Below are 18,736 nucleotides of genomic sequence, written 5' to 3'. Positions count from 1 at the left end.
GTGGCTGTTAGGTGTAAAAGGGCTGTTCGTCAGTAGGTAGGGGGTAGACTTTCCTGAGCAGACTGCATATGCAACGAACATATTTGAGTTTCAGCCCTCTGTCTTCAGAAGGCCTTTCTTGAACTTCAGACTAATCACTCGTTTGGGCATTGCCATGGATCAGTTCTCCGCCATAGACATCTGTCCCCAGTCTTTGCAATGAGAAGTGGTAAACAGCTTGCACTCCAGTCACTACTCTGTGGTCTTGTAGTGTAATTCTTACCTTAATTAGGATCTGAGATACTTGTCAGTGAGCGCATTTCTAGAGTTGATACTGCTGATGCTGCACTATGACTACATAATTGAGAAGAACAATATTTAAAAGGACTCATCCCTAGCCGAATTGTTCAGGGGTTGGCTTCCTGTCATCTACATCTTAATAATGGCCAAGGTTCTTTAGTCTGTTTTGATTAAAACGTGTATCTTCTTTTCCACTTGTGTTGTCTTCAAAAGTAACTTCTGCACAAGTAAAACAGAGACTTTCATTCTCTAGATAAAAGCACTCAAAACTAAAAGACACACACATTGTTGCCCATTGACTGACAAGTACTTGACATTCAGAAATCGCTAGAGCAACTCATATGTTTTCATTCACTTGAATGACAAATTACATACATGTTGCACATTTATGAAACAGTTGAACTACGGATGGCTTGCGAAAAAGTAAGACATTAAAGTGAACTGTGGGCTGAGAACTGAGTTCTGATGTGCTTTTGACAGATATTTGTAATGTAGGTATTTGCAGTAGAACATTCTGGATATGTCTAATATCATTACAGTTATTTTACTAAAATCAAATGTAGACAAAATTTTGTGTTTTCATGTGTGGGGAATATCGAAGAATGAAAATAATTCCAATGGATATGTTAAATAATTACAAATTAGAGATCAAAGGTTCCATAATATGAAGTGTATGAAGCATTTTGTACATATTGCTGGTAAGTGATTTTACATTAAATAAATTTCTTTTTTGTGAAGCTAACTATATTTTTGTAAATAATAGGAAATTATTTCGATAATGGATAATAAATTTCAGTTGGGAACAGCGTAAATAAAATGATACGATTTAGTGATATATGCTATGATTGGGGTGAAGTATCTGATGGGTAGTTACGTTTTTTTCTAAAAATATTTGTCTTCAAAATTATGTTCCCATTCTTATTTCCCCATTTTAAAGTGAAAATAATAGGATGGCAGTCTTTCTGGAATATTGTGCTTATGTTTTATAACTTATAGAAATGTTCTTATTAATTACAAACAAATAAGAAAAATATTATTGCTGAAAGTGCTCCTATGTATCATTTGCTTCAACAAAAACCGTGTATTGTGCATTTCAGAACTAAAAAGTTATCAAATACTTCAAAGCCAAATGTGGTATTGAACCATGCATTTTATCTAACTGCCCTAAATCTTAATAATACAGTTTAATTGGGTAGATAAAAAAAAGATCTGCTCACCAAGCGGTGGCAGTAAAACACACACAGAGATTTTTTATCCATCCAATTACATAATATTTTCAAAAATTGATTGTTTTCATTGATATGTTGGCCTAAATCTTGGATTCTCACAGTCTGAATACATGTAACAGACTGAACTGTGCCCAAAAGAAATCCACCAAAATGGCATTTCAGCAATGCTAAATGGGCATGTTGCAGCCATCTGTATTTGAACACAGCAACAGTGTCAAAGAGTTTGTGGGTCACATTATACATTCATTCATTCCACAATCTTCAACGAGCTCCAGATATATCACATTCTCTGTTGGAATGAAGATTTCTACTCGGCAGTTGTGGAGAGATATGTGGCTCTGCAGAGGTTTAACTACAGATTTCCTACAGAGAACCTCGCAGACTTCCAGGTTGCGAGGTGAAAGACTGGCAAAGGAGAGTCTGAAAAGCTTTAAGGGTGTTGCAGGAGAGGTTGTATTGTGAAATAACAGTGCAGAAAGAAAATCGATGTGTTGTGCAATTTAAGAGTTATATAGCATTAAAGTTAACCAATCAGGTCATTGTGTGTGCAAATTCAACCACTTGCACATGCTAAATGCGCTAATGCAGTGAGTTACCATTTGTTCAAGTGCTCATTGCCAGTTAAAATGTGCCATTTTTGGAAGTGCTAAGCTATATGAGTAAATGCTACATTTGTTCAGTTTGAGGAAACCAAGCAAAGAACATGTTTAGCGACCATCTTGGCAGACAGCTTGAACTTGCGTGTGCAATGACCTTATTAGCTAACTTCAGTGTTAAATAACTCAGAAATGGCACAACATGATAAATTTTTTTTATCAACAATTATTTCCAGCACAACCTCTCCTGAAATGCACTTACAAGCATTTCAGACTGTTTTTGACCACCCTGCATAGCAGCTGCACTGAAAGAGGGTTGTCCCTACACAGTATGTAGAAAAATTGCTGTTAAAACTGTTGTTTCACCAAGACAATTGCTGCCACTTACATGAGTCAGGCATCATTCCTTCAATATGCAGTTGCTCTTTCTCCATGCGATGTACCTTTTGCATTTCTTGCTTTTATGTCTTTTTTTTCCCAAAGGAAAAGAGAGAAGGTGAAGCAATAGCCCAGCATAGAGCCTGCACCTACTGTCATGTATTATTGATTTTCAAATGTTAAAAAACACAAGATGTATATCCTGTTTTTTGGTAAGAGAAGGGACTCACTCTCTGTTAATGAACAAAGGTAGACGCACATTATTTTAGAGCGTAATTGGTGGTACTCATTTTGATTGTGAGAATAAGTAAAAAGTCTGTATTTTTGATGTGTGTTGAAGAAATAATATAGTGGTATTTCACCAGCGATAAACTGAGTTTTTATTCCAAGTGGTACTGCAATATATAAAAAACCAATAAGCCCACCTGTGTACTTCGAGTTATTACAAAGATCCGATTACAAAACAAATGATGGACAAGGTCATGATTTTGTATGTGGATACGGCGATCAGATGTGGTATTATTAATTGGTAAGCATAAATCATCAACAACAGAAAGACTATTCTGTTTATGTGAAACTAATGTGAAAAGATTCTTTACCCATTTACAGGCATAGCTCAGCTTATTGTGCTTGTCTGACACACCGAAAAATTAATCTTGTTATTTACACATATCTAAACATTTATTATTTTTTTTTATATAATAAAGTGACGACCGCTACTGTATACTGTCAGAAAAAAGTCTCTCTGTTTAGGGAGACAGTATATCCATATGAGAGCTGAATCCAGATGATACTGAGGCATATGATTCTGCACCTTTTTGCAAACAAATCAAGCGTTGCATGATTGCTACATTGACAATAAACCAAAGAAAATCTCCCTAAAATTTTACACTAAAGTCTGGTAGATAGTGCAGTTTCCCAACTCGTGAAAGGAGGCAGTTTTGGGCCTACTTCTCAAACTAGTGATTAACTTAATGGGTGTCAGTAGTGACTGAAGTGTTGCCTTTGTAAGCTGTGTAGGGAAGAATTAGGAACAAATGATCAGTCATTGTCAGGTCTGGATACTGAAACCAAACACCTTCCTAACCACTCTTACCAGGATTGAGGAAGTATCATTCCACCATTGACAATGTGACCCTTCGGGAGTTTGTTATACAAAAGGCTTTCCTGATACATTACTAGTAGAGACACGATTTAGTTGGAAGGTTTTGCAGGGAGACTTTCTTATGACACAATCATTAACGCTATAAATCATGAGGGCATCAGGTTGATATGATCAGGCTGGTCATAATGCCTAAAGAATTAACCTCACACACAGCTTTTGCACTGAGATTGGGAGCTACCACGTATAATCTGACAACTTTTAAGGGGTACAGCCATTGGTATTAGTATGACACAGTAAATCGCACCACTTAAGCATCGCTTATTCTCTGTAACTTTTCGAGCTGAGTGCATTTAATTTAATTTTATTTTTTTATTTATTTTTATTTTTAGTGAGGGCATTGTCTTGCTATTTTTATGTTCAACGATGCCCAAGCACTCCTGATCACACGCCAGTATGCGGGTAAAGTGTCATTGTTCGGGGTTCTCACAGATTGGTCGTGTGTGGATATGGTGCACCAAAATTATTTGAATAATTTTTTATAGTGATGGTTTATGAGTTTGGATGTGTTACATTGATAGATAGGGTAGCAGTGAACATTGATATGGTTTATTTGCAGATGTGTGTAGTTACATATGAGATCAGGAGACATAACAGCATTGTTGTTGTCAGTAAGTAGCCTGCGAAAGTAGAATATATTTAAATGTTAATGTGAGCAGGGTTGAGTCTAGGCGTTGTTAGGAAGTAAAATGATCTGTATGCTTAACCTTTTACAGCAATATTTTTCCACATAAATTTGAGGAACTTCGATATTTTCTTTAAATACAGATACACATTTTTGTATAGGGCAACATGGTCAAATTTGCTTAGCAATAAACTGTTTTTTCTCTCTTAACAGTCTCATATTCAAAGTCTGATTGTTGCAGAATCAAAGTAAAATAGAGGGGAAGACAGATTATAGCCAGCATCTCAAAATGGCTCAGGTATATGGGTTTCTAGCTGTTCCAGAATCACTGGCATATCAAAGCACTGCTTGCCCATCCATGGAACAAATTTTCAGGAATTGTCCCAGGAAATGACACCTGGGTTCAGTACAAAGTGTGAGATAGTGTCAGTTGATGTGGGACAACTACCAACCAAAACCTAGGACTGTAACCAATTACTCCTTTGGTTACTAAAGAGGCCGAGGTTAATTCAGTTTATTGAAGTACAGGAGAAATTGCATTTCTTCATGTTCTGCAATTTTCCCTGATTGTGTCATCCTCAGCCTACTAATTAAAGTATGTGAAATCTTGAGGTCAGTGAAGTGAATGCATTGTATTTGGATTACAAAGTTCCTTATATGCTGTGACTGTGTGTGACCTTCAATCTGTACACTTTTTGCCAGCAGATAAAGTAATCCAGAATATCCATAACGGTCTCTTCCATGTACAAAAGTGGGGAATTGAGGTGTCATTCTAATGGGTACCGGGGCACCTAGGAATTAAGAGAAATTGATTAATAGATGTGGCAGCCAGGGAAGGAAGTTCTGAAAAATCTGTGGCTCAGTGTGCAGTGTGTCTTCATGCTTCCACATTGCTGTGGAATTAGGTGCAAATGAAACAAAAAAAGGGTTGCTACAACAAAGGGTGCTAAGCAATGGATAATAAACTGTAGTTATGGTATACATCCTTCTGGCTACTAGGATGGAATTAAATCCTTCTCACTTGTATATGTACAAGCCACAATGTGATGGTACTTGGCTTCTTCCTCCAAGTAGAGGACCATCCATTGTGTGGTGCCTTTTGCGTACAGAACACAGTATACCATACTTTGTTTTATTTTAAGATAAGAGACCAGACAGTGCTTTACTTGTGGCTCTGTCTTGAAATTGTAACTAACAATGGGGATTTTAGAATACTGTGCTAAATAGGAGTTTCAAATTTTTTGGAAAGTGTGTGTGCATGCATGTGTACACACACACACACACACACACACACACAGAGAGAGAGAGAGAGAGAGAGAGAGAGAGAGAGAGAGAGAGAAGGGGGAGGGGTGTTAAATGGCAAAGTCAGAGACAGGGAAATTAGGCTGAAACCTTATATCTGTTTGTTGTTGTTGTTGTTGTGGTAGCAGTCAGCCTGAAGACTGGTTTGATGCAGCTCTCCACACTACTATATCCTGTGCAAGCCTCTTCATCTTCGAATAACTACTGCAACCAACATCCTTCTGAATCTGCTTACTGTCTTTTTCTCTTGATCTCCCTCTACGATTTTTAGCCCTCACACTTTCCTCAGATACTAAATTCCTGATCCCTTGAAGTCTCAGAATGTGTTCTATCAACCAATCCCTTCTTTTAATTACATCTCACTGACTTTAATTTGACTGATTTGTCAGGCAATGCTCTGCCTATTGATTTTATATAATTTAAAGTATGCATAAGGGAACTGCCAGTCCCCTCATCCAAACACCCAACCACCATAATCTTGCCAATGTGGCAAAAGCCAAAGGATAAAGGTAATGCCGTAACACTAAAGTGGCTTCTGTAGTGCAATAGAGCATTGACAGGTTCAGGAGTTGGTTGGAGAAACTGTTTCATTTACAAACAATCCCTTGCTTTTACCTACAACGCACCTATTTTAGAGTGTCTGACACCTGTGTTCTAAGAGGTTGTATAGTCTTCACAGAATGGATAAGCTCAGTAGAGAGAGGGCTGAATGTGGTGTTGCTATCCTTGTAAATGATGAATACCACGATTCATCTCTTCCTGTAAACGTTAAGTTTACAAACAACTGCTGTTTATAGCATGTGCTGAATAAAGTGATTATTTTAGTATTTAACTGCCCATAATGATTTTGTAGACAATAATACCCAACCTTGTCACACGATTGCACTGCCAGTTGGTGCTCTGTAGAGATGACTACTCAACGTTTATTTTGTTACTCCATTACTTCCTCTTGATAGAAAGTATATGTTCTGAATAGGGACAAAACACACACCTCATCACTACTATGGGTTAATCCTGTTACATTAATCTATTCTTGTGTTCACGCCAAAGTATTCTGGACAGCTGTGTGACGGACTTTCTCTACACAGAATAATTACAGTTTTCCAATTGAAGATTGGTGTTAAGACCTGTAGAGGCTATCTGGTGAGAACTACAGTCTTTTGAGTGATGAGGGCTGAATGCCACTGTATAATTAATAAGAGCAAAAGGAGTGTGTGGCAACAGTTTTTGGACTCCTTATCAATTCTGCCAGTAAACTAACAGATGTGTGGAACATATTTAAGATGTGCACTAATAAATATTGAGATGTCCTGGGTGCACTATTAAATATTGATGTCCTGTCCTCGACTGGTCACATACTCTCTTACTTGATGTGGATAATTGAATGCCCCTGTCTCTTCAATAACCCACAGAGCCCAGATGGTGTATTCTGGATGTGATAAGACATTATACTCTTTCTTCAGATGTATTAAAAATTAATATTCTTCAAATGGCTTTTTTGTTAATGTATATGACCATGTTAATCAGTGGGAAAACACCTCGTGAAAATTTCTTCATAATTAATTTATATTTTCCTTAATAGAAAATAGATTCCAGATACTGCTAGTGTATATAACAAGATCATCCTGCTTAATTGAGAGGGAACTGTCTTTAAAATTTCAAATAAATCATTGTCGTCGTGTAAGAATTGCTTTTCTGTTTCACTAAACAGTGACACATCACATCAATAAAATTCAATTGGCCAAAGATACTCTTTAACAGCTGTACTGCATTTCCTTCTTCAGTGTCAGTTAATATCTGTGATTAAGATTAAAATTTGTTATTCTTTAAAAATCCCATGTCCACTTTCCTATCACACACCTCTAATCTGACATAGTTAATAAGTAAGCTTCACAGGTTCTATCGCTGTACATTCGTGTAACCATATTAGTCTGGTATTACTACTGAGTTACTACCAAAATCAAATTTACGCATTAGAAATTAAATAAACTAGTTCACTGTATTGTTCACATTTAGTCACTTTAGAAAAGTTAAGATTTTCAGTACTCTTCTAACTTTCCAAACTACACTTCAGCCACTTTTCGTAAAATTGGTAACACTTTCAATATAGGTTCTGAGTTTATCATATTTCAAAATTAAGTTGCTTACTAATAACTCCAAAACAGTGTTTGTTAATAATTGAAGACCTATTGTTCCTTCAGATGCGTCAGATATTGACTTTCTAACATTTTCTCCAAGTAAGTCCAACTTCAGTAACTTTCGTATAGCTTGTTGGTACAATTAGTATGCTCTTCAATAGACTTATTTGAATAACACTCTTTTTTATTTACAAGACATCAACATGACATACAATGCTCATACAAACTTAAGACCTTCTTGCGAACTAATACATTTTCATAAATTCGTGTTAAACATCAAGTTTACAATAATACATAAAGGTGATGTTGACAGTGAGGACGCGATGTTCTCGCTGTTGCGGACCATCAGCACTCTTGTGGTTAGGGGCCTGTTCTGCTGATTTGCTGCGTAGGTTGAACACTGATGAATCACTGCCAAGATCTCCACTCTTTGGTATGAATTATACAGAAAAACAACGTTTTAATACACAAATCATATAAAAAAGACACAATTAAATCATATGCTTTCGTGGCCTGTTTGATGTCGCTCAGGTAGAAAATAACAGTTTTGCTCACTAAAAAGTGAGCTTGATAAGATGTAAAGGATAACTGGAGGACTGACCAGCTAGAGAGACAATGAGAGGATCAGTGTGGAACATTCCACTCAAATCAACTCCATTGGCAGCTGGGATCTGACTTTCATTCGATACTGAGTGTTGGTTGACATGGAAGTTGGGACTTGTGTTATACCACTGCTAAAGTTTACACTGTCCTTCATATGAGAGTTGGACTTGGAACTGCCTCTAGCATGTTACACTGTACTTGGCCGTGATAAAATCCATTAGGCGCCACTTCGCATGAAATGATAAGCATATTTTTCTTTAAATTTTTAACTGAATATGGGCGACATGAAAATTTCCTATCTCAAGGAAGAACAGTTTAATTCCCTTGTTTAGTGGATGTTAATCAAAAGCTTCAGGACCTATCGTGCACAAAATTTTTGATAACCAAGCCTATCAGTTAAAAGTTCATCCAACACTGCCTGTGATACCTGATGGAAACTGGTTGATAATTTTGGAATTGTGAACCAATGATTTTCCCTGATTCTGTTGTCCATCTTTGCGACCAGTTCACATATCACAACAGATGATCATCTGCTTCTTTGTTCATTGTGGATGTTCAACTTACTTTCTGAAATAGATGGCACCACTTTCTTACAGCTCTCTCTCTCTCTCTCTCTCTCTCTCTCTCTCTCTCTCTCTCTCTCTCATATAATAATCACTCTGTGTACTGCACAAAGTCCACTGTGAATGCATATGCTTTCACATTATTCACGCCAGAAAATGGATTATAATACTAATTCACGAGCAGCAGGATTTTCAATGATAGGGGCCATTTTGATTTACAGATATGGGCAAGCAACAGTTCAGTAATCTTTCTGCAAAATTGACAGAGCTGGACAACACAGCTATTCTGAAATCACCCCACTACATCTCTCCTCCATATATGAGATAGTTTCATAATTTACTTTGCTGGACAGCCATTGTAGTTAGACAATTTGTGGCTTAAACAGACCCTCACACACAAGGGTATTTAGATCTAATCTCATTTACAGCCTCGATACTGAGTGAGGGTGGTAGTGTAAATCATTAAGTAATGCTTTGCAACCGTTTCCTTAGCTTCATGACTACATAATATCAAATGATTGATAAGCAAAAAACACACTTCACCTTGCTTCTTAATTATTAGTAATACTGTTTACTGCAATTGATAACACTACATGGATATTAATTTGAGTTACTTATTAGAAACTACTGTATCCAGCCCACCCCATTCAGTATTTAGGGTGCTGAGAGCATTGCAGTAAAACAGTAGATATTTGACCACAGTGCAGAATACAATGTAGGTGATTTCTAATTCTGATGTGTTTTTTTTGTTCTTGTTTAGAATATTCCAGTTTTGTACTAAAAGTATTAGTTGTGTACTCTACCTTTATAACTGTAAACTTTGAAGAAGCAACTTGAATAATTACATGAATATATTTCAGGAGATAATCCACAGATTTGGTAGTGTAGCATCGGACTACACTGAGCAACTTTCTCTGTGGGCTGACACAGATTACTATGAAGAAAATGTCATCCGCATTCAACTTCCTTACACAGCACCACCTGCACCAACAGGTCTTACACCAGAGCAACAACGTGAACGCCGAAAGGAGCTGGCCCGTAGACTCACAGAGATAAACGCTAGAAAGCGTGAAGAGAGGGTATGTAATGGAAATTACTGTAAATAACATTGGAAGCTGTTGATTTCAAGCAAAGTTTTGAAATTCTTGCATTTATTTTCTGTGTGTTTTTATCTGATTCTGCATGAAAGTGAAACATTATTAAAGTTAATGTTCAGAGAGGTTTTTCCTGTTGCCATTGATGTAGCTCATCACCTGTTTAATGGGTAGTTCACATGCACGCATCTCTTACTCAGCAGGTAATATGCACAAGCGCACCCTGGCACGATGGTGCTGTGTATTTTTCTAAAACATAAAAGTTTTCATTTTTGAATTTAAATTGATGATGGTTGGGAATGAATAAAATATATTACAGGAGTTAATGATATTTATTTTCACAATATTACCAGTCGTCTTCAGTGTGAAACATTTTAAAGCAAGGTACTGCACACAAGGAAACTGCGCATTCTGTGTACTAGATGAAGGCTCTTTGCGAAGGCCTTTTGCCATGCACACCACAGATCTCCTTGTCAGTCTTCTCTTCGTTGTGGGTGGCAGAAGGTATGGAAAATGCCTCGCTGTAAGGTGTGTTGCTTTCGGTGTTCTAGGTGGGTGTCCTACTGATCTCTCTTGTTGTGGTGAATATAAGGCTAACTGTTCGCCAAGACTAATCATGAAGCTCATTTGCTGTGTTTGCCACCATGCTTCTTGTGCAGAACATATGCATTGAAGTATACAACCTCCAACAAGTGGCGGAATACCTTCTGATAATATTTTTCCAGCCTGCTCCTGGCCATCTGGTAGCTGTAGCCGTGCAACTCTCAGTTGCACCTATCCATACCTCCTATATTCTTGTTGTAATCAGTGACAACGTGTGGCTTTTGAACGATTCCCTACTTGAGTTTACATTTAAGAATGTATCATCATGGAAGGCGCAGAGCGTAACATCTTGTTAACTGCATCTTCCATCGGTTCTCGGTAGAACAACACTATAAAAAATGAAAAGCACTAGTTTGCTTTTGTTCTACAGTATTACTTGTATTGTGTTAACAGGTTTTCGGCTTACAAGGCCATCTTCAGACATTTACTGAGTATTGTCATCAAAGAAGTTACAGTGTTTATAAACAACACTGGAACAGAAGTTACACATCCACATTGAAGCAGAAACATACAGTAAGTAACTTCTTTGACAGTGTGGTGGCAATGCAATGTAAAAAAGAAAAAAGTGAACAGTAAATGAATAAAAATAAAAAGGGAATAGACAGGGAAAAACTAACACAAAATAGGAACAGCATGCCTACATAAGTTTCTATTAATGAACAAAACTAATAAAATAAAATAAAATTAGTACTTGAGAAGGCTGCTTAAGGTGGTATAAAATGTGGAGAGTGATAAACAAACCAATTAAAAGAAGAAATAATTATCAGTGTAACTACAGAATATATAAGGAACTTAAGCGATATCAGTAAGATAAACAGAAAAGAATAAATGCAGGAAAATGGAGGAGTGTGAGGGAACATACTTTAAATGCAATCTTTGAGAGTGTGTAGTACGGCATTTTAAAAGAAAAAAAAAAGACTGAACAATACACAAATATAAAAGGAGCAAACAGGAAAAACATTGACATTATACTCAAGATAGTAATTATGTAACTGCTGTTTATTTAATGCAAACTGTTATATAATCACTGTTTTGAGTATAGTGTTAATGTTTTTCCTGTTTCCTCCTTTTGTATTTGTGTATTGTTCAGTCTTTTTTTCCTTTTAAAATGCAGTACTACCACACTCTCAAAGATTGCATTTACAGTATGTTCCCTCACACTGCTCCATTTTGCCGCGTTTATTCTTTTCTGTGTATCTTATTGATATTGCTTAAGTTCCCTATATATTCTTTAGTTACATTGATAATTCTTTCTTCTTTTAATTGGTTTTTTATATCATTCTCCACATTTTATACCACTGAAGTGGCCTTCTCAAGTACTAATTTTATTTTATTTTATTAGTTTTGTTTATTAATGTAGACATGCTGTTCCTATTTTGTGTTAGTTTCTCCCTGTCTACTCCCTTTTTATTTTTTTATTTACTGTTCAATTTTTTTACTTTTTACATGCATTACCACCACACTGTCAAAGATGTTACTTGCTGTATGTTTCTGCTTCAGTGTTGGTGTCTAACTTCTGTTTCAGTGTTGTTTACAAACATTGTAACTTCTTTGGTGACAATACTCCGCAAATGTCTGAAGATGGTCCTGTAGGCCAAAAACCAGTTAACGCAATAAAAGTAATACTGTAGAACAAAAGCAAACTAGTACTTTTCATTTATTATAACACCATCTCTTTTTGTCCTTCCATTTCATTGCCATCTGTTTGCCTCTGTACCCTGTTATGTCCTCTTCTTTCTTAAATTTTTCCTTTTTTACAGTGTCAGGGAACCCTTTTCTGTCTTGCCGCATTGTGCTGACAATGTCGGTGTTATTGCAGGATAGTTTGTCCACCAAATCTGGACTGGTGTACCAGTTGCCCTTCTGGATAGTGGCTACCATAATTAATGTCCTTTCGAGTGTAAACAATAAAGTCCCATACATACCTAGAGCTGCTTTTATAGAATTAGGGAATTTGATGCCAAATCTGTTGCATTCTGACGGAATAAATTGCGCCCATCCAAGCCATGCTTTCCAGAGCAACAGTGATTTGAAAACTGTGATGTACATTTATGGCACATATACTGATCTGAAACTACACTGCAGGTGCTCCATAAACAGGTGAATTTTGAATAGTTTTCTGCTGACAGTGCCTAGTGGATCGTACGAGATATTGTCAGCAAAGTGGACGAATTCCAATAAAAGGTGAAACTGGTTTTTGCTAATCAGTTTCCTGAAAAAAGGCGTGTGAACTGGTTCTCTCTTTGAAAAGTACATCTTGTGTTCTGATATGTGAAGAATTTCTTGAAGTATGAGCATTCCAAAAAGTGTTTTTACATCGTCCCTTGTAGTATCCTGCCAACTGTGAACCTCGGAGTGTGCTGCTTTATTCTGATGAGAAGCTATTTACTATGTTCATGTAAGTTCATCTATTCCACTATTACTTTGCACAAAGCATAATCCACAAAACACACAAGACTCCTTATCACATCATATTTTTTTTAGGGCTCAACTGTACCACTACCAACACTGAACAAATATTGATCACAAATTGAACTATCATGTACAAATAGCCAATGTACCATCTGCTACAGTAGTGTCTTGTCGTCAAATGTTTCTGAATCGAAGTTACTTTCATTAGCCTCAACATCCATATCTTGAAAATTTCCAGAACTCTCACTGAAATTATCGTCACTTTGTAAAAGCAACTGCTCTGTCTCCAAGTATTGCCCGAAGAGAACTGCCATCTAGTGAACGAAGCTCAACTAATACCACAGTTTCAAGAGCAGACTGATAACTCATAATTCTCACTAGCTACTTGCTACATAATGCAGAGGACAAATATAACTGTAAAATACACTATGAATTAGCAGAGAGTGGACAGATATATTCGTCACGCCAATTTAGAGGGTTAACAAAATCATGAACAATATGAAAGCATGCAACTTAATTTTAACTCCAGTTAATTTTTATTTGCCTGATACTACATTCTTTGCCTCTCGTCTAACATGTACAGCACTTTAATGCTATTTCTTGTGTGAAGACTTCTTATACTGCTGGAATGGAAGAACATGCCTGTACAAAGTAGTGTATGTAATTACTCCTTACCTCTTGTTTGTGCAAAAGTCAAACAAATAAAAAATAATTGTCATATTCTGCATCATGATAGTTTGCCATGTTAACGTTCACTAATTAAATGAACTGTATGAAATACCAAACCTTTACTTTTTTCTGCTGCACAAACTGACATAATGATTGAAATGATAAAAAAACACATTTTAACAGCTGATTAGTTTCTTGTTTTGATTGAGATTTTGTTATTTGCCGCATTCATTTATCCTGTGCGTTTTCTTTCTTGTTCCACTATCAGTTCCTTAGTGGATCACAGTTTACATTTGTAAGCTGTTGCTGATACTATATTTTCTTCTGTTGAGATCAATAACTGCAAGATACATTCACAAAGTGTACAATAATATTTTTTGTTTATTTGGTTGATGTTAAAACTTAATTCTTTTGAGATCAGTGAGATTTTTGTACCGTTGGAAAGAGGAATAAAACTGAGAGAATGTGTGAATGACAGGAATACCAGTTGTTTTAGAGCCAAGCCAACCCCGGTGTTTGTTTGGACATAATCACACCTAAGATTAAGAACGAGGAGAATTGATTTCATACATCGAATATCTTAGAGTGCATTTTGCCTGAAATATTACTGGCTGTGTCCGGATTTATTTGAACTGTTTGGTTCTCTCTTCTCTCACCACAGTCTACTGTTTTTGTTTGTCTTCCTCATTTCTGCATCTACATAGATATTCCAGGATGCTGTACACAGTGTGGCAAAAGGTACTTCATACCAGTATTAGCAGATGTCCAGATTTTTGCTTATTCCCGCCTTCTGTTACTCTATGTGCTCCCACGCCTTTTCTCTGTGCCTCTCCTCGTCACTCCTCTCTCTGTGTATTTTCTACTAACCAGTCTCTCTGTAAATCTCCTCTTCACACTCCTTTCACTGTCCGTCTCCTTCTCATTCGCCTCTTTGTCAGTCTCTTACTTCCTCCACCCTACCTGTTCACCACCTACTCCCTCTCTTTGTATTCATATCCTCCTCTCCCATCACTGCCCATCTCCTCCCCCTCCCTCTCTGTGCACATCTCCTCCCCCTCCCTCTCTGTGCACATCTCCTCCCCCTCCTCCGGGTTTGGTCCATTTCCAACTCACTCCTTGTCTAGGTCCATCTCCATCTCACCTCCTTTCTCAGTCCGTCTCCACATCCCCCCCTCCTCCCCCCGGCTCGGTCCGACGCTCACATTGCCACCTCCCCCATCTAGGTCCTTAGGTCTGACACCCTGTCCCCCCCCCCCTCCCCCTGTCTCAGTCTGATGCCCCCATCGCCCCCTCCTTGTCTCGGTCTGACACCACATTCCACCCACCGTCTCGGCCCCTCGCCCCCTCCCGTCTGTCTCGGCCCCTCGCCCCCTCCCGTCTGTCTCGGCCCCTCGCCCCCTCCCGTCTGTCTCGGCCCCTCGCCCCCTCCCGTCTGTCTCGGCCCCTCGCCCCCTCCCGTCTGTCTCGGCCCCTCGCCCCCTCCCGTCTGTCTCGGCCCCTCGCCCCCTCCCGTCTGTCTCGGCCCCTCGCCCCCTCCCGTCTGTCTCGGCCCCTCGCCCCCTCCCGTCTGTCTCGGCCCCTCGCCCCCTCCCGTCTGTCTCGGCCCCTCGCCCCCTCCCGTCTGTCTCGGCCCCTCGCCCCCTCCCGTCTGTCTCGGCCCCTCGCCCCCTCCCGTCTGTCTCGGCCCCTCGCCCCCTCCCGTCTGTCTCGGCCCCTCGCCCCCTCCCGTCTGTCTCGGCCCCTCGCCCCCTCCCGTCTGTCTCGGCCCCTCGCCCCCTCCCGCCTGTCTCGGCCCCTCGCCCCCTCCCGCCTGTCTCGGCCCCTCGCCCCCTCCCGCCTGTCTCGGCCCCTCGCCCCCTCGCCCCCTCCCGCCTGTCTCGGCCCCTCGCCCCCTCCCGCCTGTCTCGGCCCCTCGCCCCCTCCCGCCTGTCTCGGCCCCTCGCCCCCTCCCGCCTGTCTCGGCCCCTCGCCCCCTCCCGCCTGTCTCGGCCCCTCGCCCCCTCCCGCCTGTCTCGCCCCCTCCCGCCTGTCTCGGCCCCTCGCCCCCTCCCGCTCTGTCTCGGCCCCTCGGCCCCCCCCGCTCTGTCTCGGCCCGTCGGCCCCCCCCCCCCGCTCTGTCTCGGCCCGTCGGCCCCCCCCCCCCGCTCTGTCTCGGCCCGTCGGCCCCCCCCCCCCGCTCTGTCTCGGCCCGTCGGCCCCCCCCCCGCTCTGTCTCGGCCCGTCGCCCCCCCCCCCCCGCTCTGTCTCGGCCCATCGCCCCCCCCCGCTCTGTCTCGGCCCGTCGCCCCCCCCCCGCTCTGTCTCGGCCCGTCGCCCCCCCCCCCCGCTCTGTCTCGGCCCGTCGCCCCCCCCCCCCCCGCTCTGTCTCGGCCCGTCGGCCCCCCCCCCGCTCTGTCTCGGCCCGTCGGCCCCCCCCCCGCTCTGTCTCGGCCCGTCGGCGCCCCCCCGCTCTGTCTCGGCCCGTCGGCCACCCCCCCCGCTCTGTCTCGGCCCGTCGGCCACCCCCCCCCCCCCCCCGCTCTGTCTCGGCCCGTCGGCCACCCCCCCCCCCCCCCGCTCTGTCTCGGCCCGTCGGCCCCTCCCCCCCCCCGCTCTGTCTCGGCCCGTCGCCCCCCCCGCTCTGTCTCGGCCCGTCGCCCCCGCCCCCCGCTCTGTCTCGGCCCGTCGCCCCCGCCCCCCGCTCTGTCCCGGGCCGTCGCCCGCCCCCCTCTCTCTTTGTCCATCTCCTTTCGAGTGCTACCTGCAAAATTCACCTATCACGCAGGGTAGCAAGGATGTCTGCAGTTACCAGTCCTTTTCAGCAAGAAGGAGACAGTGCCAGTGAGAGGTGACAGTAGTAGTAGGACAAAATGAGTGAGACTGACTGTGAGACAGGAGACAGTGGCAGATGGAGAGACACAAAGAAATAATGGCAATAAGTTAGGCTGACTGCGTGAGAATGGTCAAGTGGGAATGGGTGGATATAAGTGACTTATAGCTATGGACTAGTGGATAGTGAGCAAGTTACAGTTAGGGGAGCTTGTGGTAGTGAGAGGTGCATTACATGTTAAGAAAGAGTGCAAATATGTTCACATGTCAAAATTTTTAGGAAAACTTGTACAGATGCTGGCTGAGGAAGGTAGAATGAGGCAGCTGGTCCTCACTTTTCAGTCAGAGTCTTTTAAATAGGAGCATATTCGTCTTTTTTTGTGCCCCGAGAGCATTTTTTTGCTGGTGTGTGTGTGTGTGTGTGTGTGTGTGTGTGTGTGTGTGAGAGAGAGAGAGAGAGAGAGAGAGAGAGAGAGAGAGAGAGATTACATTTGTGTGTGTCTTGAGCAAAAGTGGCCAGGGAGGGGGGGTGGGGGGGGGGGGGGGGGAACTGAGGATTTCTATCATGTGTACAAAATGGTACATTCCTAGTAGCTCAATTTATTTCGTGTTATCTGTCATGCTTACTTGATAAGGCGTCCAAAATCTTGAGTCATTTAGTAGAGTGGATCTCACTATTATCTTACATGTGATTTTCCTTACAGTTACATTGTACATTCCCCATATCCTCGTAGTTCCCCATGAGTGATGGACCTTCCTGAGGTTAGTTGGCTTGCGTGCCACATGATGCAGATAGCTGTACCAGTGGTGCAACTACAGGAGGAGGGTTATATGTTGAGAAGCTAGACAGACCTATTGTTCTTGTAGAAGGGCGACATCCTTTTTAGTAATTACAAGTGCAGCTGTTTGAATGATTGACTGATGTGCTCTTGTAACATTAGCCACAGTGTTAGTTTTCGTGATGGCATGCAACTCTATTGTATGGCTTAATGATGATGGCATCAACTTGGGTAAAATATTTCAGAGATAAAATTGTCCCACTGCCCCTCCCCCCTTTCACACGTATGCGCGCGTCCACACACACACACACACACACACACACACACACACACACAGAGACAGTACATATGATGTGACTTACCATACGAAAGCGCTGGCAGGTCGATAGAAACACAAACAGACGAAAGGATGTGGGTTTTAAGGGAGAGGGTAAGGAGTCATTCCAATCCCGGGAGCGGAAATACTTACCCTAGGGGGAAAAAAGTACAGGTATACACTCGCACACACACACATATCCCCCCTAGGGTAAGTATTTCCGCTCCCCGGATTGGAATGACTCCTTACCCTCTCCCTTAAAACCCACATCCTTTCCTAGAGGGAAACATTCCACATAGGAAAAATATATCTAAAAACAAAGATGATGTGACTTACCAAATGAAAGTGCTGGCAGGTCGACAGACACACAAACAAACACAAACATACACACAAAATTCAAGCTTTCGCAACAAACTGTTGCCTCATCAGGAAAGAGGGAAGGAGAGGGAAAGACGAAAGGAAATGGGTTTTAAGGGAGAGGGTAAGGAGTCATTCCAATCCCGGGAGCGGAAACACTTACCTTAGGGGGAAAAAAGGAGGAAAAAAGGAAAAAAGGAGGAAAGGACGGGTATACACTCGCGCGCGCACACACACACACACACACACACACACGTATCCATCCACACATATACAGACACAAGCAGATGTCTGCTTGTGTCTGTATATGTGTGGATGGATATGTGTGCGCGTGTGCGTGTGTATACCCGTCCTTTTTTCCCCCTAAGGTAAGTCTTTCCGCTCCCGGGATTGGAATGACTCCTTACCCTCTCCCTTAAAACCCACTTCCTTTCGTCTTTCCCTCTCCTTCCCTCTTTCCTGATGAGGCAACAGTTTGTTGCGAAAGCTTGAATTTTGTGTGTATGTTTGTGGTTGTTTGTGTGTCTGTCGACCTGCCAGCACTTTCGTTTGGTAAGTCAAATCATCTTTGTTTCTATATAACACTATACTCATAGCTGCTGTACAGGATGACGAAGAATCAGTTTCCTCACTAGCACTGAGGAGAGATTTATGTAAATTCTGTCCATACATGTTTCTTTTGTTTGTATTATTAATAATTCATATCTGAATTCCATTTAGTGCTAACACACTTTGTGGAAAATACACACACCCAACCAAGCCTGTCTGCACACTGCATTGGTGTTATTCATAGTGCACTCTGCAGAGGCTCAGTATAACTTTG

The 18,736-nt window shown here is 41.4% G+C and overlaps 1 protein-coding gene across 2 annotated transcripts in view; it reads left to right on the top strand.

The window, feature by feature from the left end:
* Window positions 1-18,736, top strand: part of LOC126458041 (actin-related protein 5) — a 208,060-nt gene that overhangs the window by 66,076 nt on the left and 123,248 nt on the right. For both annotated transcript variants that reach the window (XM_050094833.1, XM_050094834.1), the window contains exon 5: window positions 9,736-9,954. In XM_050094833.1, the coding sequence (XP_049950790.1) occupies window positions 9,736-9,954 (219 nt within the window). The remainder of the gene's footprint in view (window positions 1-9,735; window positions 9,955-18,736) is intronic.

This window comes from Schistocerca serialis, chromosome 2, assembly GCF_023864345.2.
Source record: "Schistocerca serialis cubense isolate TAMUIC-IGC-003099 chromosome 2, iqSchSeri2.2, whole genome shotgun sequence".
In the NCBI taxonomy this organism is placed as follows: Eukaryota; Metazoa; Arthropoda; class Insecta; order Orthoptera; family Acrididae; genus Schistocerca; species Schistocerca serialis.
Note: the sequence above shows the minus strand (reverse complement) of the source record. Positions and strands in the feature narration are given on the sequence as shown.